General features: G+C 42.8%; 1 protein-coding gene across 1 annotated transcript; it reads left to right on the top strand.

Annotated features, from left to right (window-relative positions):
- Positions 1-91: 91 nt before the first annotated feature.
- LOC134450822 (4-trimethylaminobutyraldehyde dehydrogenase A-like) lies at positions 92-22,657 on the top strand. The gene is made up of 12 exons (XM_063200821.1): positions 92-143; positions 535-633; positions 1,361-1,506; positions 3,650-3,779; positions 4,724-4,858; positions 7,075-7,271; positions 8,907-9,047; positions 13,008-13,196; positions 17,511-17,598; positions 18,102-18,243; positions 20,576-20,688; positions 22,223-22,657. Exons 1-12 carry the CDS (start codon positions 92-94, stop codon positions 22,315-22,317), a joined length of 1,527 nt encoding a protein of 508 aa, XP_063056891.1. The 3' UTR covers positions 22,318-22,657.
- The last annotated feature ends 968 nt before the right edge of the window (positions 22,658-23,625 follow it).

Below are 23,625 nucleotides of genomic sequence, written 5' to 3'. Positions count from 1 at the left end.
CCACCACCACCACCAGTTCTACGTTTGTTGATCACTGATTTCATTTTTTTTTTGTCATAGGCCTATGCCATTTGTTTTAGTGAAACTGAAAATGGCCCAGACTCCGCTTCTCCAGCTACCCGAGTTCCGCAACGTTTCCACCGGTACGCTGGTGGTGAACAAAGAGGCTTGAGACAAGAGGGCTTACTCACGTCATAACAGCGTAGTACGAAATGATGGCAAGGGGAGTACGGAAATGTTATTCACTGTGGAACAGGTCATAGGACAGCGTGAATGTCTGTCAGCTGTCCTTAATTACCCCCCCCCAATTACTGCTGACCAACAGCTGCCATTACTTGGCCACAAATTATCCATCATGGTGTCGCCCCCACTGACCATGTGCAAGGGAGTACGAAAATGGTATCCATCGCACCCACTGACCAATGACCATGCGCAAGGGAGTTAATTTTCCATCCACTCGTGTCCTCAGGCAACGCCCCCGTACCACACCGTGGCCAATGCATTCCCCGCCAAGAGATTGTTCTTTCTCTTGAGTTTCTTTGGTGGTGAAGGAGCCGCTGTGCTTCTGGAATGGCAGCAGAGTCAAGCCCAAGGGTGGGAAGAGTACCGAGCCCGTGTACGAACCAGCAACTGGTATGCTTTGTCTGGAGTTGGGATAATTGTTGCTCTGAAATTGAGAATGAAGTTACTGATCAACTTCTCCCATCTGGGCTTGTGGAGTGAAGTTTTACTGGGTCACCATTTATAGTCGCTAGATGACGCAAAATGATTATTGATGAACTGCTTTACGGTGTTATTAGGGTAAACTAGATTGAGACAAACGTGTACTTGAATGTTATCCTCGGGACCTCCCTGCACTGAATAATACCCACTTTCTTGAAGGAAATATGGATATGGAATATTATTTAAGACTGCTATAATTTAAGTAGGCCTAATATTTTGTGGTTAGCCTATGCTTCATGTGTCTTCACTGCATCAATAATGAACACTTGGGTCGTGTTGATGTTTATTCCCCAGTAAGGCTTTTTAAAAACAGATGGCTACATGCAGACTTTGTAATATCCATTTAGTTTAAATGCCTTTAATTTGTTGGGCATAGCATGATTAAAATACTTCGATGCGTTTCGGCATGAAGCCTTCGTCAGAAGTATTTTAATCATGCTATGCCCAACAAATTAAAGGTATTTTAACTACAAAGAAGATGAGTGCCTTGGTATTTCTAAACCTTTTTTGAAATCAACCAAGAATGTCAACAAAGAGCACCATCTTAAAAAACTAGACAGTTCCAGGAAGCACTCCAACTGGACTTCATTCTGATCCATTTAGTTTATTGATTTGCTGTTCATTCCCTGTTGTGTAGGCCGTCAGCTGTGTGAGCTGGTGACCTGTGGAGAGGAGGACGTTGACCAGGCCATCAAGAGTGCCCATGCTGCCTACCTGAAATGGAGCAAGCTGGCGGGCATGGAGAGGGCCCGCATCATGCTGGACGCAGCTCGCCTCATCAGAGTAAGCTTTGGTAGACCCACCACGTTAAATGTTTTATTCAAGATTCAAGATGCTATTTATTAGTCCAAATAGATTGCACATAACACACAACACAATGCCAAAAATAAACACATGTCTATGGACCATGTCCAGGGAAGCTGACCCGGGGACAAAGGGGTCCGTTGTCCCGGGCCCAGGGAGAGGAGTTGGAGGCTGAATGTCCTTTTAGATGACCTTGTCCTGGGCCCTGAGATTTCCCTGAGAATTCCCTTTTAGATGACCTTGTCCAGTGCTTAGCCAAAGCTGTCAATGGCCTTGACCGTCCGTGGCCCTCCCTTTTTTTAGGGAAGTGGGAGTGCCTGCCACTGCAGTTGCTGTCTGTCTTACCTCCCTGAGCTTTGGGTTGGTTTTATCTCCTACAAACCCCAACTCCGATGAAGTTGGGACGTTTGGTAAACAGTGAATAAAATCTAAATGCTATCATTTTCAAAACATTCAATCTATTCATTAGATGGAGAATAGTGAAAAGACAACATATTAAGTGTTAAAACTGAGAAAAAATATTGTTTTGGGGGACATATGTACTCATTTCTAATTTGATAAATCCAACACGTCTCAAAAGAGTTGGGACGGGGACAATAAATGGCAGCAAATGTCGAGGAAGACTAAAAACAAAACAAAAGACAACACTTAACAGTTAAATACATTAACCGATGAGATGATTTTATATAAAAAATAGTGTTAATTCCTATCTTGGACATGATTTCACCAGCTTAAATGGTGGGTGTATTCCTTGTCATGTTTTGCAATGTTTTCCTTTCTGTAGTGCTTACAGTGTGACAGGTCTTGACCAAAAACCCACCATTTTATCACCTGCTGGTCCTTATGATGGAGCCAAACTGTTAAAACATAGTAGAGAATGCAATTTGACCTTACTATGTGGCAGTAATTGAAGATCTCCCTTCAAAACATAATGCATGAGTGGCTTTTCATGCTGTTTAACACCCATTTATACCATTCAGCACTGTATTTAACTCTACAGATGAGTGAGAACATCTTAACCAATGCACTACTGCACCCGCATGCCATCATGGAGGCTGACTTTTGAAGCTAGCACTAACACAAGTTGGATGGTCCATTTTTACTGTAGCACAGGATGTGCAATGCTCTATTATTGTCAAAAAGAATGGACTTCTACAACTTCTGCTGACTTCTGTAAGCAAATGACAGTTTCCCATGTCTTCTGGGTCTATTTCAAGTGAGCTCAGGTGCTTAGGAGAATGTTACACCCCTGTATCATTTTCATGCATTAAGCATTCTTAATATGGTAAATTTTCAATAGCTCTAGCACTCCAGGAATTAGAGTGAGACTGCAGCCAATATATATTTCATGATGTCATGAACCTATACAATGATTTTATTAACAAAATTATGTCTTATATACACTCAATCGTGGTAAATCAAAGGGAATTCAAAAATGTATGTAATAACTATGGTAATTATTCCCTTTGCATCTTTAATTCTGAGTGACTCAGCCTCTCTGTGATGATCTTATACCTGGACACCTATATTGTCCGTCAGTACAATTCATTTTGAAATGTTCTTCTTTGTTGTTTTATCTTATTTGGATGTTTACTAAATTTCACTGATCCCCGTCCCAACTCTTTTGAGATGTGTTGGATTTATCAAATTAGAAATGAGTACATATGTCCCCCAAAACCATTTTTTTCTCGGTTTTAACACTTAATATGTTGTCTTTTCACTATTCTCCATCTAATGAATAGATTGAATGTTTTGAAAATGATAGCATTTTGATTTTATTCACTGTTTACCAAACGTCCCAACTTCATCGGAGTTGGGGTTTGTACATGGAGCACACATCTTTTCTGTAAACTTTGCTGTCCAATGCTTAATGAGTAGGAGGCAAATGGCTACTCTCTCGACAGCTGAAAGCCACACTTGTAAGCTGAAAATTACCTCCAAAATCTGCTGTGACAACAAAAGTCACAAAGTCCAGAACATTATTAGATTTCAACATTGTGGGATTACATTTCACATATCTTTGAACGACAGCATGGATTTCCTGGCAGACAGAAAGGGAAGGAAAAGTCATTCTGAGAAGCCATTGAGAAATATTCAAGTGTGCTTGATGTGTCTTTAACAGGAGCGCAGAACTGAAATTGCCAGGGTGGAGGTGGTGAACAACGGCAAGTCCATCACAGAGGCTGTGGGGGATGTAGACGCCGCCTGGCAATGCATAGAGTACTACGCTGGCATTGCCCCTACCCTGGCAGGTACATCTCTCTCTGGGCAATATTGTTTGGGTGTGTGTGTGTGTGTGTACGCATGATTTCATATACTTTCACTTTTTTCATATACTTCACTCAGTCAGGTGGCTTGATGCACAGCTGACTTGCTCTTCAGCCACATGCACACTCATGGTTTTTCGGTTTTATCTTGATTTTGTTATTTATTCTCTATTCACACTGTATATACTCATGTATTCATTGTATCCTTTTAAAATCTATTTTATGCCTCCCTTTTTGTACCCATTTATACATTTTACTATTAGGCTACAAATCTTTTCTTTGCTTTATTTGTTTTCATTTAATCATTCAAGCATGTGTGGTGGTAAACAGGTGAGTTTTACAAAAAAAAGTGTATTGTCTCAATAACCAAGCATGGTAGTGGGACTGACATGGTTTGGGATGCATGAATGCTGTCAACATTGGCAATCTGAAATACACCTAAAAGAAACATGCATGTCAACATGCACTGTGACTACTGAAGCAGATCATGGTATTCTCCATAGGATTGCATTCAAATCTCACACCAATCTGTTTAAGCTAGGTGCACACTCAAAATGTAAAAGTTAAACGCAAAGAAAGGTTGAAACGCACACCGATGACCTCCCTTTTAATCGCTTTTCATTTCGAGACGATTCGAACCAACAAGGCCCATTCTCTACCAGATTTTAATCTGGGGTGTACTCACTTTTGTGGGTACATGTTCAAACATTAAGGGCTGTATTTTGCTTTTTTCAGAGTGAACAAGAAATGTAAGCAGTTAAATATGTTGTTAAAAGGTCACTAATCATTGTGTCAAAGTGACATTTCTGTAATGCTTTCCTATGAAAAGATATACTCACAAATCTGCAAAAACTGTGAGGGGTGTAATCACTTTCGTGATATACTGTACATACATCATATTACGTATGTATTATTGTTGTGTTCATTAGGCCAGCATATCCAGCTACCCGGCGGTTCGTTTGCCTATACCCGCCGCGAGCCCCTGGGGGTGTGTGCCGGCATCGGGGCCTTCAACTACCCCTTCGTGATCGCCGCTACGAATTCTGCCGCCGCGCTGGCATGCGGTACGTACGCTACACTCACAAAAGCTTTTGAAGACCCATCTCCTCTGAGAGAGCTTCTCTGTCAAAAGAAAAAAAAACCTCTACTCATCCTTAACCCTGTGTAACCCTGTGTAACCCTGTGTAACCCTGTGTAACCCTGTGTAACCCTGTGTAACCCTGTGTAACCCTGTACACTTATTTTTCCTGCTTGCACACTCAATAGGTCCTCCACCATTTATACGTTACTGCACTTTGTCTGTTCTACAAACTTCTATACTGCCGTACTCTGCATGGACCCCACACTCCGTACTTGCTTGTATGTCCTCTTGGTGTTCTACAGTTGCTTGCCAAAGCGAATTACTAACTGTGTACCTGCTGCTCAGAAAGTAGATTAAAGTGACCCTTGGGCCGACACAATTATGCACGTGTTTAACTGGTGGCTTCAAGAATATTTATCTTATATATACACATGCAATATGCTGTTGATTGAAAGGAACTCCCTCGTCCGCAGAGGTGGAAAGAGTACTAAAATATTGTACTCAAGTACAAGTACTGTTACTCTGTTGAAAATGTACTCAAGTACGAGTAAATTTACCAGTCGAAAAATCTACTCAAGTAAAAGTAAAAAGTAAATAATTTAAAATGTACTTTGAGTAAAAGTAAAAAGTTACTTTTTAACAATCAGCGTTTTCTGCCTCTAGATGTGCAAGTTGTGCACTGGGTTAGAGGAAGAACAGCTAATGTTGATCTCCTCTGAATTAAGTGAATCTCCATCGTCAGCCTCCATGTCAGCCTGCCATCATCGTTTGAGTGAGAGGCGGGTCGCACACGCCAATTCTTTATTAACTAGGCAAGAAGAGTTTTTTGGGGGTTTTTTTGCTCATCAACGCTTGTGCTGTAAAATGTACCGAAGTACATTACTCGAAAGAAAATGTACTTAAGTAAAAGTAAAATTACAAAATTTAAAAAGTAGTTTAAAAAGTACAAGTACACAAAAAAGCTACTCAATTACAGTAACGCGAGTAAAGTAATTAGTTACTTTCCACCTCTGCTCGTCCGTGCAGACATGCAGAATATTCTTGATCTAGAATAAGGTAGTGATGAGATTAAAAAGGTACTAGGTTCAAGAGATCAAGGCTATTGAAGTGATTGGTGTTTAGATAAAGAGTGATATTGCACATGGATTTTGCCATAATGTCACTATTGTTCCAGATTGTTTTACCACTAGGTTTGAGGCCAAAAAAGCAGACAGTTTTTACTGATCCCCTGACCCAAAATATCAAACCACTTTTACACCATTTACACTCGCTGCTGAAGCATTTTGAATTTACCTGATTTATATACAGTAGTAGCAATTCTGGCTCAGCAGAGAACCACAACCTGTCTTTGCACCTTCTCATCTCCTTTTCATCTCAAAGGGTTTATGACAGTCACAGGTATGTGTCATTGAAGTTTTTAGTAGCATTCAGGTGGTGCAACCAAGCTAATGCCAATATTAGATGGATGGAGCTATTTATTTTGCTGAATTGTATAGGCCTATAAAAAAGAAATCCCTTTCATGTAAATGAAACGTGTTGTACAAGTAATTAATGTACCAACTTTTCACAAACCACCCTGACGTCCGCTATTGTAAACATCTATGACCGTAGAGTAAAGTTGTCTGGCTCCAAGAAGGTCAAAGTCTCTGTTAGTGGCAGTGTTTCAACTGAGGCAAAGGCAGATGAGGCTACTGGTACTTGTTAACAGACCTTTGAAAGCAGCTACTAGTACCCAATTTCAATTGCTGATTTTGACCACAAGGGGGCAGAAGGGACAGGGTTTTTTCTGAGCTGTTCAGCCAAAGCTATCCAGGGACTCAAGTTGATAAGCCATCAGTGTTTGTTCTACATGTGTTGGGCCACAACCACAGCCAAATAGTTATTACTATATAGATACTATATAATTACCATATATTGATGTGTATATATGAATATAGGCATTAATATTAATGTCTAGTACTAGGTACGTTTTTTGCCATATCTTTTCTATCTTGTTTTGTATGATGAGTTACTTGATTTGTGGTTGTCAGATGTATTGTCCAAAGGGGGGAAACGATGGATAGGGAATATGTAATTATAGTGCGGTTTGCATGCACTGTCAACAAAGGTATCTAATCTCTGAACTGATTTGCCATCATCATGTAATGTAATGTAATGTATAATGTGCTGTATCTCTATATTTCCGTCTGTGTGCTGCAGGCAATGCCATGGTGTTCAAGCCGTCCCCCTTCACCCCGGTGACCGCGGTGATCCTGGCGGAGATCTACAAGGAGGCGGGGGCTCCTGACGGCCTCTTCAATGTGGTGCAGGGCGGCGCGGAGACGGGGACCTTCATGTGCCACCACCCCACGGTGGCCAAGGTGTCCTTCACCGGCAGTATCCCCACCGGCAAGAAGGTACTGTATACATACGGGCCTATGTGGCCACAAGTGGATCTCTGTCACTGTTTTCAAGTTGACTAGAATGCAACCAAAGTGCTTACCTGCTCACCACCTGTGTTCATACCAGCAGGGCTACTGACAGCTTTTCCTGGGCCTTGGACAAAATCCTCTGAAAGGACCCCCCCCCCCCACCGAATTCATAGAATGTAATGAGGACCCAATTCAGGGACCCCTCTCTTCCTGGGCCCGAGACAAGTGACCTGTTTGTTCCCACTTGTCGGCTTCCCTTCATACCAGGTTGCGTTCTTAACCACAACCTCTGAGATTTTCTGCATGGAAACATTGGTCTGTTTATGATTCGGCATGGCAACGGGAACCAGCACGGTTCTCTGTCGGCCTGAACATGCAATCAGTGGAATAGCATAGAAAGATTGGACTTGCTCTTACTCACCACAAGAGGTCATCAGGGTTTTTTTTGTTTGGATATATTTTTTACATATTTTTTACCCATAGTGTTATATCTGAAAGATACAGGTGTCAACTTGTGTGAGAGAGTGAATTAGTCCCAGAATTGGTGTAAGGCAATAGCCAATGTGTCTCTCTGCTGTTTAGATGAGGTTGAGAATGGGAGATTTGTGCAAGCTTGTATTTTTTTTTAATTGATTTTAACATTTCACCTGAAAGCCAAATGTGCTTAATTTTATACACTTAAACAGAACAATCATGCATACCTTACTGCAGTGGTTCCCAAACTCTCGCAATCCACCCCCCTCCATAGACCAAACACTGTATTTTTGTTTGTTTGTTTTTGCGGTTTGTTTGTTTGTTTGTCTGTTTCTTTATTTTTTTTTTAATTATTAACGATACAAGTGAATTGAGCTACTAACCAATTTATGGAATTATGGTAGCTGTTAACCTGTGAATTTCCCATTTATTATGCAAAGTTACTTCTCTCTGCGACCACCTCTGCATTACCTTAGCGACCCCCCTAAGAGTCCCGTCCCGTCTGGGCATTTGATAATAGTGGGCAGCCAATGTGTTAAATAGTCTCTAAGCCTGGCTCAAACTACACGACTATCGCGCCGATTCTCGACTGAAAACCCCCCTTACGACAATCGCTGGAACGTTACCCCCCAGGACCATCGCAAGCGATTGTCGGGAAAGATTTCCTTGTCGTGAGCGACGTTCTAAGATAGAACTTTGGCAGCTCAAAGAGTCGCCGATCGCAAATCGTAGAAATCAAACAGTGTCTGATATTTGTGACTGGAAATAGAACGTCGGGCATTGTCTCGGTGGCTGCGAGCAGCGACAAGATTGACAGTTGCGATTCTCTTCTAGTGTGCGGTGCACCCCGACGCCAAAATCGGACACACAATCGCTAGTCGTGTAGTTTGAGCCTGGCTTAAGGCGATGAAAAGTGTCATTTTAAATAAGACTTGACTTGACTTGCTGCATTTTCCCCAGACAGGCTTAACCTGCTGCCTACTGTTTTCCTGCTGCTTCCATGTGATGAAATGCCTCCAAAAGGGGTGAAACAGGTGACCTTTCCATGGGAATGGGGTTGTGCAAGTTGACATGGGAGGAAATGTACAATAGGTATTTTCTCACGGGTGGGCAGGCACCTCACCTGCTGCTGTGTTCCTCTTGCAGGTGATGGAGATGGCCTCTAAAGGGGTGAAACAGGTGACCCTGGAGCTGGGTGGCAAGTCCCCTCTCATCATCTTCAAGGACTGTGACCTGGAGAACGCCGTGAGAGGAGCACTCATGGCCAACTTCCTGACGCAGGGACAGGTACAGTACAGCGGATCTCAGTTCAGTTATCCACACTAGCACAAGGACAGGGACAGTAAAGTTGCTCTCAGTTCAGCTATGCACAGGAGCACAGGAGCAATGCCGGAGTGGCCATTATAACTATCGGGACATTTCCCGGCCCAAAATTTGGGTGTGGCCCGTTGGACCATGGGGAAATATTTTTAAATTCAGTTTATTTCTCACTTGGGTTATTCTAAATGTAATGATCACTTGTAGTCTGCATAAATATTCACCATGACAGCGCAGCCACCGGCAGCACCACAGCAGATTATTAAGGTGCAACCATCTAGGCGCCAAAGAGTCCCTGGGGACGCGCGGCGAAATGCACGAAGAGAGGTGCACTTTCTGTAAATCTGCGTGTAATAATAGCCAATTTAAATGCATCCCTTTCTACTACTACCACAACAGAAGTCAGCAAAAATGAGGAGTCAGAAACGTAGGAACAGGACATAGTATGGGTTATAATTCAACTCATCTTTACTTTCTTGGCAATTGGCGTTATTTGGAAGTGACTTGAGAGCCCAGACATGGCGTGAGCACTGGAGAACTGCCGTGGTGTGTGCTTAACCCAATTTGTATTCTTGAAGAACAGCAAACGAGCGATTAAAAGGGGAAAGAGAAAGAGCGAGCGAGAGAGAGACGAAAAGATGAAGCAAAGCTCAGGTGTAAAAGAAAACAACGGTGAAGTGACAGCTCGTGCCATTACTCCCTCCCAAGCATTGCATGGAATGCCTCGCGATAAACAATCTGAAGGTTTTCTAATGAACCTTTTGAAAGTTTCAGTTAGTTTGCAAACGTCGGAGGGAATTAGGCTATGTTACTTGACGCAATTCACAATCAGCTCGCAAATGTTGGGTTTACAGAGAAAGAGGTTCACGCTTTCTTGCAGTCCAAAACTAAAAACCAATGTGCGTATACCTCGGAGGCATGACGCGTCGACAAAGCGAAGTTAAGTTTTGAATCAATAATGCCCACATTTAGTAGCATGACAGCAGCGCGCAGGTGAATAAGCTCAATAAGAAGTCCAGTAACACAAGTAACAGGATGAGGATCAACGGCAGTCTTGGAATGAAATGTGAATAAAACGTTTGGTGATGTGAACGTTGCGACGAGAATGTAAGAGGGGGGATACATTGATATGATATCTCAGCGGGCGTTACTACTAACTTCACGGCTCTGTGTGTGTCCAAGAATCAGCTCAAGCAAGGCTACAAGTGCAGGGTGACTTCTTACTGCTATCGCTCTTTTGTAGGCAACCCGACATCAAACAGCTTTGCGCATCAAAGGCGTGTCGTCATTGTTTTTTTTCCAAGTCAACAGTAGGCCTATTTGTCAACTGTTCTTGGCAACGAAGCAATGATTTGGATAGGCCTTCTGTTCATACTGTAAAAGTAGCATTCATTAAAATGGTCATATTATGGGTAGCCTATTTTAAAAGAAACACAATTTAATAAGAATGAAAAAACATGTAGGTCTATTGGGGATATCAATTGTTATTGAATCTGAAATTCATTTTGCATCCCTGAACTAGACTGGTTTAAGTAAGGACAAGACATAGCCTACATGTGGGCCTAAAGGGTGATTTATGCCTCGAGATCAGCGTCACTGCATCATGATGCAGTGAGCCGCGCAGTTAACGGAGTGAAGCCCCCCCCATCACGCAGGTACTCTGGGGCACCTCCCCGAAATTGTGTCTCGACGCAGGGAGCGACGGCGTGAAAGGGCGAAAATAGGTCTCTGATTGGTCCTCTCGACCAGCCTGCTCTGTCCTCGAGTCGAGAACAAGCGCTACTTCCTTGTTCTAACCTTCGTCGGTCTACGGACTGTGAGCTCTTCATTAAATAAGTTGCCCGTGCTTTGTTGTTTGATTTATTTACACGAACCAAAGACAACACATGCGCTTGCAAGTTACGATGCTGAAGTTATTTGGACAGTTGAACAGTGGTTCCGAGGTCGAGGAAACATTCCGCTTCGTCCTCGACAAATGAGCCACTTCTTTGTTCCAAACTACCACTGTGGCTGCCAGTGCGATCAAACATGCACGTGATATAAAGATTTAATGTTTCATTTTCATTCTCGTCGAGTCTGTGATGCTAAAAAACAACCGACACGTCTAGTTTACTCTTTGTATTGAAGGCAGTTTCAGCGTGGAATGACATCGCGCAGACCGTGCTTCAAAACAGGGCATAAACCAAAATTAACTGCATCATGGCTGCGACAAGCTCACTCTGTGGCACAAGTAGGAAGCATAACCCGCCCTTAACACCACGGGACTATTGCACATTAGTACCATGCATGTGGAGCATCAGACAAACAGAACATGGAGCCTGACTCCACAGTAAACCACACTCACAGCCACAGATACATGCAAGTTGTTGAGAACTTTTTGTGATGGCAAATGCAGTTTGATTGGTCAAATAACTCCTGTTCAAATACAAATATAGCTTTTCTTTTTTTGTTGTCATGGGCTATTTGTTTCATTTTGAATTAGCCTACACTTTGTAAAGTTAAAGTTTTCTGTTAACAACATAGTCTACTTTAACATAAGTCGAATAAAATGCATTGTAAGTGATTTTCCATATCAAAGTGGCCTAGATGTGAATTAAAATCCCGGCCTGATTACAGGGCCCACTCCGGCCCTGCACAGGAGCAATATATCTCAGTTCAGTTATACAGGCACACAGTGACAGGGAGAGGTACAGTAGGTACAGTAAAACTGATCTCAGTTCAGTTATGTACACTCACTCGAGGACAGGTAGGGGCCACTTAATTTATGCACACTAACACAGAAACGGGTACAGTAGAACTCATCTCAGATCAGTTATCTGATCTGGTCCATGTTGAGTGGCATTTTGTTTAAGTTTGTTCAAAGCTCTTGTGAACGTGAATCGGGAAGTCACTACGCCTACACGTGGACGCGCAAAACGGATGGTAAAGGGGATCGGCGTAGGTCTAAGGGGTGTAATGGGATTCACCCTAAGTGTAATTGGAAGAAATGCAGGTATTTTCCCACAGACATGTTTTACCTGCTGCCTACTGTTACCTATTGTTGTCCATGTGATGATGATGATGCCCTCAAAAGGGGTGAAACAGGTGACCCTGTAATGGGAAAGTTTAACTTGATGAAATTCATGGGATTTGGTGTTTTATACTAGCTGGGGTTGCACTTATAAGGCAATAGAAATGAAACCAGGTCAGGTGTGGATTTGAAAGGGAATACAATTAAAAGCAATTGAAGGAAGAAATATTGCAAGTGCGCACATGTGGTGAGCTTGTCTTTTTTATGGTGTAGTAGAGCAACAACTAGACTTTTTCCTGCACCTTCACACGGTATATGCTCACTCACCTTCTTCATTACAACCATATATACATACATGACACGTTTTTTTGTGGATTTACATTACATTTGGCAGACACTTAAGTGCACAGGAAATATACAGGGTGTAATATATGTTTCAAGTTGTTATGAGGTGCTCCACAGCGCACTTTCAAAACACTGCTTGAACTTGTTAGGTTCTTGATTTTGTGACTGGATTTTAATGGCTGAATTAATTTAGGAATTTTGGTTTGCAGCTTTTATCTGATGTTGATGATGTTTCTTTTTCTCTGGTAGCTTCTCCTGCGTTTGGAGGAATGAATCACATGTTTTGCTTGGTTTGGAGTGGGAAATCTCGTTTTGCTGCCTGTCTGCCTTCTAACTTAACATGTGCAAAGTCACAATCTTCACCAGTGAGTCAGAGACTAGGCATGGAGCACCGACCTTTGTTTCACCAGGAAAGGCTGTCCTGGCTAAGAGGCAGCAAATTAGCAGTTTCAACAGTTTCACTGTTAACAGTGTTACTGTTACAGTTTTACTACNACCCCACCCCCCCCACCCAAAAGAGCCCCCGTTGAGAAACAGAAGTATAACAGCTTCTCCTTTTTTGTCTCTTGTCTCAGGTGTGCTGTAATGGTACTCGTGTGTACATGCAGCGGGAGATCATGCCCCAGTTCCTGGAGGAGGTGGTGAAAAGGACCAAGGCCATCCCCGTGGGGGACCCCCAGCTGCAGGACACCCGCATGGGGGCCCTCATCACCAGATCCCAGCTGGACAAGGTGCTCGCCTTCGTCAGTGAGGCCAAGAACCAGGTACGTGTATTTACGGTGCATTACATTTAGCTGATGCTTTTAAGCAACTTACAACAGCTTACAGACCGTAGCAACCCACAGACCCCAGCTAGACAAGGTGCTCGCCTTTGTCAGCGAGGAAAAGAACCAGGTACATTAACATTACATCAAGCTGATGCCTTTATCCAAAGTGACCTTCTGTACTAGCCAGGCCGTGCCCTCCTAATGACGCAACAGCTTCAGCGTTGCTACCAGTCAGGTCAAGAGTCAATGCAAGTACTTTCTGAGTTCCGGCAAATACGGGAACTCCTCCCACTTTGTTGGGAAGCAAACAAGCATTAGCAAACCAAGGGAGGCCATTTGGGCAAAGCTGTTTGGGAAATGTTAATCGCTATGCTCTTGGTCAGACCAAGTCTCGAAGAGATTTGAAAGTCGATGATAATCAGGCTACTTCTGCACAGGCCCAAGCTCAACAAGGTGCTGGCCTTTATCAGCGAGGCCAGAGATTCTTTAAGTATATAGAGATATGCCAACATAATAGGTTTCTATGGGCACCTAACGCGACCAGGTTCCGGTCTGCCTAAAGGGGCGTGTCATAATGCTCCTACAATGAATAGAACAGTCCTTAGGTCTGCCTAGGTCTGCCCAAGGGGGGCAATAATAGAACCCGTAAACAATGGGCCAATGGAACCTCTCTCTCTCTACTCTCTCTGACGAGGCCAAGACACAGCTTACATTACATTACATTTGACAAGTACTTTTATCAGAGAGAGTAGAGAGAGAGAGAGAGAGGTTCCATTGGCCCATTGTTTCCAGGTTCTATTGTTGCAAGGAGGATGGGGGGAAATCCCCCCTTTAGGCAGACCTAGGCAGACCTAAGGACTGTTCTATTCAATGCTAGGAGCATTATGACACGCCCCTTTAGGCAGACCGGAACCTGGTCACTTTAGGTGCCCATAGAAACCTATTATGTTGGCATATCTCTATACTTAAAGAATCTCTGGTATCATGACTCGGTGTATCACGATTCCTCGGTTCGATACAATATCGTTACAGCCCTACAGCTTACATTACATTACATTTGACAAGTACTTTTATCATCAAGTGGCTCGCAGGTCCCAGCTAGACAGGGTGCTCGCCTTTGTCAGCGAGGCGAAGACATCCATTTACTGTACATTACATTTTGCAAAACACTTACACAGTATATCCTAAAACAACTCACAGACAACAGTTGGATTATGTAATATTGAAGTGAGTGTTGCATTGTATTGGTATATGTAATAGCCCTTTAATCTGTGGTTCTCTCTGTTCCCAAGCTTAGCTCTTTAGTCTGTGTGCTATGCCACATCTCCACTGCCAGGCCTTCCCTGTTCAACTGATGATCTTGGAAATGTTAATCATCACACAGCGTGCGTGTGTGTTTTAACGGGAAGGGGTGTTTTTTTTTTGTTCGCTTGTTTGGAGGTGTATGTAACAGTGCTCTGGTTCGCTTTGATCCTTAGATTGTCTGTGTGGGGTTGTTTTTTCAGTTTCTGTGTATGGTACAGGTAGAGCCTGTACATAACCTCCAATAACCAAGGTGAGGTGAGCAGTCAGGCCAGCTTCATAGGACTACATGTTTTTTTATAAGGTTTCAGATGTTCAAAGTCTTATCATGGTCTCATCAGAGACAAACTGATGACACCAAGGCAAACTTGTTTTAGATGGTGTCGAGCATGTGTGGTGCTGGTGGTAAGCAAGTGAGTAGTACAAAGGAAAGGAATTCCCTGCTTGGGATAAGAAATAATCAGCCTTGCTGTCTGCCTTCCAGCCCGTAAGACCAAACCTCTCCAGTGTCATACTTGGCGTGGAGCCCAGAATAAACACAGTGAATTTAAGACTGTCAGATTACTGCTTTCTTTTCATATCAGACATGATTTGATAAGGTAGAGACAATGCTTCATGAGATAGAGACGGCTAGTGCACGTTAGTGCCCGTCAAATGCAAGCCTCTATTAAACGGCACAGAAAAATAAGAGGGAAGAGATGATGGTATTAGGAGACTGTACTTCAGGGGTATTCAATTAATTCAATTCAATTCATTCTTTATGCCAGACCCAGGGGGATCCATATCACATTAAAAAGACAAAGCATCACAACATACTACATATCTTAAAAACAAAAAAAACAAACAAACAAAAACCCAGAACAACTGACAAAGAGAAAGAAGGGGGAAAAAATAAATAAAAAAAAACCACAGATATATCATAATTCTCAGTCATTGTCCCACATACAAGCATGCTCGCCAGTGATTCCACATGTTTGAGAAGAGTCTCACAGAGCTACATTTAGGGCTGGCCAGGACAGCAACTGAGGTATTTTGTGACTCAGATGCCCTGCACATGAATGTATACATAAGATTCCGCAGCACAGCTGCACAAGTACAGTGCCTTCAAGAAGTCTACACACCCTTCCTCAAATGTCAGGTTTTTGTGATGTAAAAAATGACAGAAAGACAAATAAATTCACAGCTTTTTCCACCTTCAATCTAAACTATTAACCTGTACAATGCAATTGAGAAACAAGCATGAAGCTTTAAAGGGAAACAATAGAAAATAAAAAACCTCAGTTAACATGGTTGAATAAATATACACACCCTTAAATTAATACCTAGTTGCAGTACCTTTGGGCTTGTCTGGGCTATTCCAAAACCTCAATCTTATTCTAGTGAAGCCATGCTTTTGTAGACTTAGGCGTGTGCTTGGAGAAATTGTCGTTCTGAAAGATTAGCTCCTCTGCATCTTCACCTTTCTACCAGGGGGGCGAAGGTTTTGTGCCACTACCACGGCCCCTGTGAAAATTGTCATAATTCCCTCCTCCCTAATGAAGGCCCCAGTTACAGCTGAAGAAAAACAGCACAAAAGAACAATGCTGCCACCACCATACTTCATGTTAGGTATGGTGTTATTGCAGTGATGTTTTGCGCCAAACATACCCTTTTGAATTATGACCAAAAAGTTCAATCTTGGTGAGGTAAATTTCTCAAAAAATACTTCTGTAATCTCCCAAATGCATGTGGGAAGATGTGTTATGGTCAGGTGAAACTGAGGTTGAACATTTTGGACATAATTCCAAAAGGTATTTTTGGCACAAAACATCACCGCAATAGCACCATACCTAACGTGAAGTATGGTGGTGGCAGCATTGTTCTTTTGTGCTGTTTTTCTTCAGCTGTAACTGGGGCCTTCATTAGGGAGGAGGGAATTATGAACATTTCCACAGGGGCCGTGGTAGTGGCACAACATCTTCGCCCCCCTGGTAGAAAGGTGAAGATGCAGAGGAACTAATCTTTCAGAACGACAATTTCTCTAAGCACACGCCTAAATCTACTAAAGAATGGCTTCACTAGAATAATATTGAGGTTTTGGAATGGCTCAGACAAGCCAAAGGTGCTTCAACTAAGTATTAATTTAAGGGTGTTTATATTTATGCAACCATGTTAATTGAAGTTTTGTATTTTCTATTGCTTCCATTTAAAGCTTTATGCTTGTTTCTCAATTGCATCGTACAGGTTAATAGTTTAGATTGAAGGTGGAAAAAGCTGTGAATTTATTCGTCTTTCTGTCATTTTTTTACATCACAAAAACCTGACATTTGAAGAGGGGTGTGTAGACTTTTTGAAGGCACTGTAGGTACCCCAGCATTGAGAAACATTTGGCTTGCACTTGACCTCATAGGGATTCTGAGCAGCAGCCTCATGCTGTCATTGTATGCCACCATGCGTTTCCTCATGCTGCCCTGTTTGTAGTGGCACCACAGGTGTGCTGTATACAATGGTGTACAGTATGCTTTAAAGAGTGAGATCTTGACCAACTCATTAATTAAATGTCAATGAGGTCCAGTTTTTCAAATTCCTCCCAGTAAAGGGGCTCGAACTATACGTACTGTATGTATTATCGTTGCCGATTGTCAGTGAAAAAAATATGGGACACTTCATTGAGGTGAGGGGTCTAGGGGTCCTCCCCCAGACAGTTTTGCATTTCTTGGTTGTAATTTCCTGCATTTTGATGTCCCGTGTCCCGTTTCAGCTCGATATGGAATCCGTACTTTTATTTCTAAAGTCCGAAAAGCGATTCCACATTTCAAGGTGCTTGTGGCTGTGGGGGGCCAGAACTTTGCCATCCAAGGGCCGCCATCTGGTCCCAGGGCCGCCATTTGAATAGCCCTGCTGTACTTGATCCCACTCCTTTGCATTAGCGACACGTACTATGCTTCATCTTGGTCTACCCATATGGAATATCTGTGTTTATTTTCTATTGGGTGTATTTACATTATTACATTACATTGTGTATTTCAGGGTGCCAAGGTGCTGTGTGGTGGGGAGCCGTTTGTCCCCAGCGATCCCAAACTGAAGGCCGATTACTTCATGTCGCCCTGTGTGCTTGGTAAGCAGCGTTCACTAGAGGAAGGAATTTGTATTCCTGTGTGGTGTCTGCCCACATACCAGATGATTATGTCTATGCTGGCATCAGTGTCACAAGTTTGAAGACAAATACACTAATGAGGGGCAAGACCTCAAACATTTATTTTGTTGTCATTTCTGATTTTGGCACCTGAATCAAGCACAGTTTTATTTGGCCTATTGTTTGTTGGTGGTCTGTACCTTCTTTGCAGAACTGTTAGAAAAACACACGTAATTTGATGATTATTATAAAATGGATAAAACTCCACAAAGTGCCACCATAAACTTAAAGATCACTGGCACAAACACCTGGAACCTTTCATATGAATCGTTTTGTTGTACATGTAGCTTACATCAAAATTACACTGAGAGGCTTCCACTTTGTTTTCATATACAATGTTAGTCCAGAAGCAATTAAGACTATTCTATGCTGTTCTATTTTGCTATAGTGTTTACTCTCCTCTCCTAATTTCTGCACACTTCCAGACAACTGCAGTGATGACATGAGGTGTGTGAAGGAGGAGATCTTTGGTCCTGTGATGTCCGTGCTGCCCTTTGACAACGAGGAGGAGGTGATGCAGAGAGCCAACAACACCAGCTATGGCCTGGCCTCTGGAGTATTCACCAGGTACGCTGTAGAAAAACACTATTCACCAGGTACGCTGAATAAATTAACTATTCACCAGGTACGCTGAATAAAACACCAGGCAGCTACGACCTGGCCTCTGGAGTAAAAACTACTCACCAGGTACGCTGTATACGACCTGGGCTCTGGAGTAAAAACTATTCACCAGGTACGCTGAATAAATTAACTATTCACCAGGTACGCTGAATAAATTAACTATTCACCAGGTATGCTGTATAAAACACCTACTCACCAGGTACGCTGAATAAATTAACTATTCACCAGGTATGCTGTATAAAACACCTACTCACCAGGTACGCTGAATAAATTAACTATTCACCAGGTATGCTGTATAAAACACCAGGCAGCTACGACCTTGCCTCTGGAGTAAAAACCACTCACCAGGTACGCTGTACAGGATTTGTACAGGAAGGTGTTATGTCCTGCTGGGCATTGCTGCCTGTCGCACCTCCTCCGGTGCCCATGGGTCAGCTGCAGGGTCATCAGTCGGGAACCACCATTCACTAACGTTTCGTCCCTTTAATCCCGAAACGTTTCGTGGTGGCGGGGCAGTGACCGGGACGTCTCCCTGTCACCCCCTGCAGCTGATGGGTGTTTTCCCCTGCGGCTGTTGTCTGGGGTTAGGTGTTCTTCCCCCACGTTTTGTCCTTCCTCCTGAGCCAGAGCCAAAAGCTTGCCTTTTCAGCCTCCTCTGTCAGGGCCTTTGTTACCTTCCTGAGCCTTCCTCCGGTGAGTCCCACGTCCCTCAGGAGGCGTGTGGTTGACAAACCTATGAAGCCTCGTCAGCCGAGCTCTACTGCATAGATGGTGGTCATCCAGCCAGCCTCCCGGCACTCAGCAGCCAGCTCTGAGTACTTGGCCCTCTTACGTTCAAAGGCAGCCTCAATTCCCTCCTCCATAGGCACTATAAATATATAAAGCACCAGCTACGACCTGGCCTCTGGAGTATTCACCAGGTGCGCGCTGGTGAAAAGCACTATTTACCAGGTACAGTATGTCACGTAATTGAGTACACTCTCACATTTTTGCAGATTTGTGAGTATATCTTTTCATAGGAGAGCATTAAAGAAATTTTACTTTGACACAATGATTAGTGACCTTTTAACAACATATATTACCGCTTGCATTTCTTGTTCACTTCGAAAAAATCAAAATACAGCCATTAATGTTTGAACATTGCCCACAAAAGTGAGTACGCCCCAGATTAAAATCCGATAAAGAAGGGGCCGTTGAAAGCGAGCTGGTCCACTTCAAAGAAGACTGGGCCAAGGATGACTGGAGCACACAGAATACGTTTTGCTGATATTTATTGTGGTGCAAGCATGCAGATTGGAGTATTCACCAGGTGTGAATTGTAAACCCCACATCCTTACCCTACCCATATTATACGTGCCTACTCTGTAATCTTGTATGTGACTATTTATGTCCTACTTTTTAGCAAATCAATTTGGCATTTCAGTGTCTGCTGGAAATGTGTAATGTAATGAAATTCCTGTAATGTAATGAAATCCTTGGTAACACTTTCTATGAAGCCCATATTTATGGCACATTATGAGCGGATTTATAACAAATTATAATGTGCATTATAATTACTTACAACACATTACGATTACACCCATGATGTTTCATGATGGTTTATGTTAACAGTAATGAATAACCATGAATCTAGCTTATAATGCTTTATAAATCCAAGAGTGTTATGAGTGCTCGTGACTGGATATAAAAAAAACTACAGGCTGCCTGATGGGGCTTACAGTACTTTATGATGCATTATAGATATGCATTAGACAGTGCATTACAGATGCATTCATGGACTTCACTTCACTTAGAGCACACATTGACAATTCATGATCTCACATGGAACATTATAGCATCTTATGAGTCCTTATGACACTTTATCATCTAGATCTGTGCATAGAGGAGTATAAGTACTCATAATGTGCTATAAGCCCCATCAGGCAGCCTGTAGATTATAACCAGTCATGAGCACTCATTACACCCTTGGATTTATAAAACATTATAAGCTAGATTCATGGCTATTCATAGCTGTTAATATTAAGCATCATGAAGCATTATGAGTGTAGTCATAATACGTTGTAGTAATTATAATGCGCATTATAATTTACTATAAATGTGCTTATAATGCGCTTTAGATATGGGCTGAGTGTTACCAAATCCTCTTAAGCAAGTCAGTTCAGATAAATGTCTAATGTCTAAATATGTGAAATTTAATTTAATGTCTGAGTCCCTGTGTAATATACAGTAGTCAAATGTCATTTCTGAGTTCCTGTGTGATGTTGTTTGTGCCCACCAGAGATGTGGCGCGTGCCCACCGCGTGGCAGAGAACCTGCAGGCTGGCGCCTGTTTCATCAATAACTACAACGTCGGCCCAGTTGAGATGCCCTTCGGCGGGTACAAGATGTCAGGTACTCACCCTTTCACTTCCAAGTAGGGAGATGACTGCACCAGAGATTCTTTAAGTATATAGAGATATGCCAATGTAATAGGTTGCTATGGGCACCTAACATGATCAGGTTCCGGTCTGCCTAAAGGAGCGTGTCATAATACTCCTAGCATTGAATAGAACAGTCCTTAGGTCTGCCTAAAGGGGGATTTCCCCCCACTCCCCCTTGCAATAATAGAACCCGGAAACAATGGGCCAATGGAACCTCTCTCTCTCTACTCTCTCTGACTGCACAGGCCTACCGGGCCCAGGCCCAGGGCTCCAAGAGAGACAGGGCCCCTGACGGCCAAGCATCTATATTTCCTTTTCCGTATTGGGTTAAAAATCACACTTTCAACAACAATATTTTCACATTTTCTCGGGGGACATACCCCCGAACCCCCGGCAACATAGGGTCTCTAAGATCTGGCCTGAAACCCTGAATCTTTTTGTAATGTAACAACACCCATGGACTGGAGGCCCAGGGGCCCATGGAGTCATGATCTGTCCCTGAAACCAAGAGGAACATAATTTGAAATTAAAAACATTTCTTAAACATACCTTCATGCATCAATCAATTTGTCTGTCTTAAACCTGCAGCTTTAATACTAATATATTTGTACAATGACACCATGAAGATTCCCAAGTTCCCCCTCAAATTGAGCCCTGAGAAGCTGTTTACACTTATTTCTGAAATACCTGGTTTTGGCCTCTCATTTACAGGTAAACTCAATCTTAGAAAGTGCATTCTAAACTTTGAATTTTTTAAAATGCATCCCATTTGGGGGGCTAAAACACAAATGTCACATTGGAGTTTTTATTTTTATCCACGTTCACATAAACAGATGAAAAAATATCCGCATTTAAAAGTATCCACACCCGTGTATGAAGTGCCAGAGTTTAAGCCTCTGGCCTCCAACGGGACAATGAAATTCTAGGGTGTTTTGTCCAGATGCGTTATTACGTGCCTACGTCACAATAGCGATGCGCGTCCTTGTTGCCGACGACGTTTGATTCGCCGCCATGACAGCCGTCCCTACCGTCCCTAATCTTAACCCTAAACCTAACCCTAACCCTAAACCTAACCTTAACCCTAAACCTAACCCTAACCCTAAACCTAACCTTAACTCTAAACCTAACCTTAACCCTAAACCTAACCCTAAACCTAACTCTAAATCTCTTGTTTGAAATGGCCTGAAACTAGTGAGTCCCAGTGCAGTGCCCATTGCAGTTAGGCAACGAGGACACGCATCACTAGTGACGTACGTAGGCACGTCCGGACGAAATACCTAGTTTTTGTGAGTCCCGACCTCCAACATGATTATCCTGCTGTCCTATTGGGTTGCATAGCAACTGGACGCTTCCTTTTGTTTGTTTGTTTTGTTGCTTAGTTGCCAAACGTCATCAATTTTCTGTCTGTTGTGGAGAAATATGTTTGGAAAATGAATATGACAATTAAGAAAGAGAAATAATTACTCCTGAAGGTATTAATGCTGTTTTCTTCCATTTATACGCAGGATTTGGAAGGGAGGGTGGACAAGTGACCATAGAGTACTACTCCCAGCTGAAGACAGTGGTTGTGGAGATGGGGAATGTGGACAGCCTCTTTTAATGTTTTAAGCCCAAAACTCCAGAAACCTTCAGCTCTTCCTAAGAAATGTGACTTAGATTTGTAGATTTGTGACTTTAACATTCATGCTGTAGCAGGGGAAAAAAAGCAAACATTTTTCACTAAGGTCCATTACATTTTTATACAGTTATGCAGTTTTAAGATGCTGCATTTAGGCTGTATGTGTGTATTTGCAACAGTGCACCTATTCAGAAATTGTGCCTTAAGAATTACCTCTTCACCAGGACCAATGGCTGAAACGTCAGCAATTTTTTTTGTAAACAAGAACAATTAGCTGAAATTGCAAGTTATTTGAAAATAAAAACTTTTTTTTGGAAAAATGTCAAGTTTTATTAATTTACTGTACATTTGTAAAAGGCACATTTGTTCATTTCAAAGTCCATTACACACTTACACCCGTTGTCATGTGATCATCTAAGGAAGACACAAGTTACAGCATTGAAACTTATCAGGTTATGCATAAAACTAGTACATGTCTGATTGTCTGAGCCCACGGCTGCCCTACCTTTTGAGGTTTTTCCACCTCAAAACCATCTCCAGACTCCGCCCCCACTCTTAGGGCTTCCGCACATAGGCTCCGACAAAGTGCTGCGCACTGCTCCGCAAAATTTCGATTCCATTTTTTCAATAGAACCCTGCACACTGGCGCCGATGTCCACGGACATTCGCCGGTGTCGGATAGCAAGTTCTATTTTGTCTGCGCCGCCCATTGACAAGCAATACTATGTTCGTGTGAAATTGGGTTTGGGGGTCCGAATTCTGTCGGAAGCGAAAGTGCGCCGCAGTGCTGTCGGAGCCAATGTGCGGCCGGCCTTACCCCTACCTCTGCTGAGACCCTCATTCATGCTTTCGTAACTTCCAGATTGGACTATTGCAATGCCCTACTCAATGGTCTCCCTGCAAAGTTGATAAACCGTCTACAATATATTAAAAACTCAGCAGCAAGATTAATTACACACACCAGACCCTGGCATCACAATACCCCTATCCTCTATCAATTACTGGCTTCCTATCCATTCACGTATCCATTTCAAAATTCTCCTCCTAGTATACAAGGCCCAGCACAACCTTGCACCCTCCTACATCACAAGTCTCCTCACCCCATACAATCCCACCTGCACACTACGCTCCACTGACACACTCCTCCTTACAATTCCCTCCACACTCCTGCGCACCATGGGCGACAGGGCATTCAGTGAATGTTAATAACATGAATGTCTGACCTGTCCTTATCCCCCTTACTGTACTTGCAGTGATGCTGCGCAACATTTCACAACAACGAACATCAGT

This window comes from Engraulis encrasicolus, chromosome 6, assembly GCF_034702125.1.
Source record: "Engraulis encrasicolus isolate BLACKSEA-1 chromosome 6, IST_EnEncr_1.0, whole genome shotgun sequence".
Lineage (NCBI taxonomy): Eukaryota > Metazoa > Chordata > Actinopteri > Clupeiformes > Engraulidae > Engraulis > Engraulis encrasicolus.
This window is presented reverse-complemented; position numbering and strand designations above follow the sequence as displayed.

Coding starts and splice junctions, on each gene's coding strand:
- LOC134450822 (XM_063200821.1), top strand. CDS start 92: ATGGCCCAGACTCCGCTTCTCCAGCTACCCGAGTTCCGCAACGTTTCC. Junction 3,780..4,723: donor CATTGCCCCTACCCTGGCAG/GTACATCTCTCT, acceptor TGTGTTCATTAG/GCCAGCATATCCAGCTACCC. Junction 13,197..17,510: donor TCAGTGAGGCCAAGAACCAG/GTACGTGTATTT, acceptor TGTGTATTTCAG/GGTGCCAAGGTGCTGTGTGG.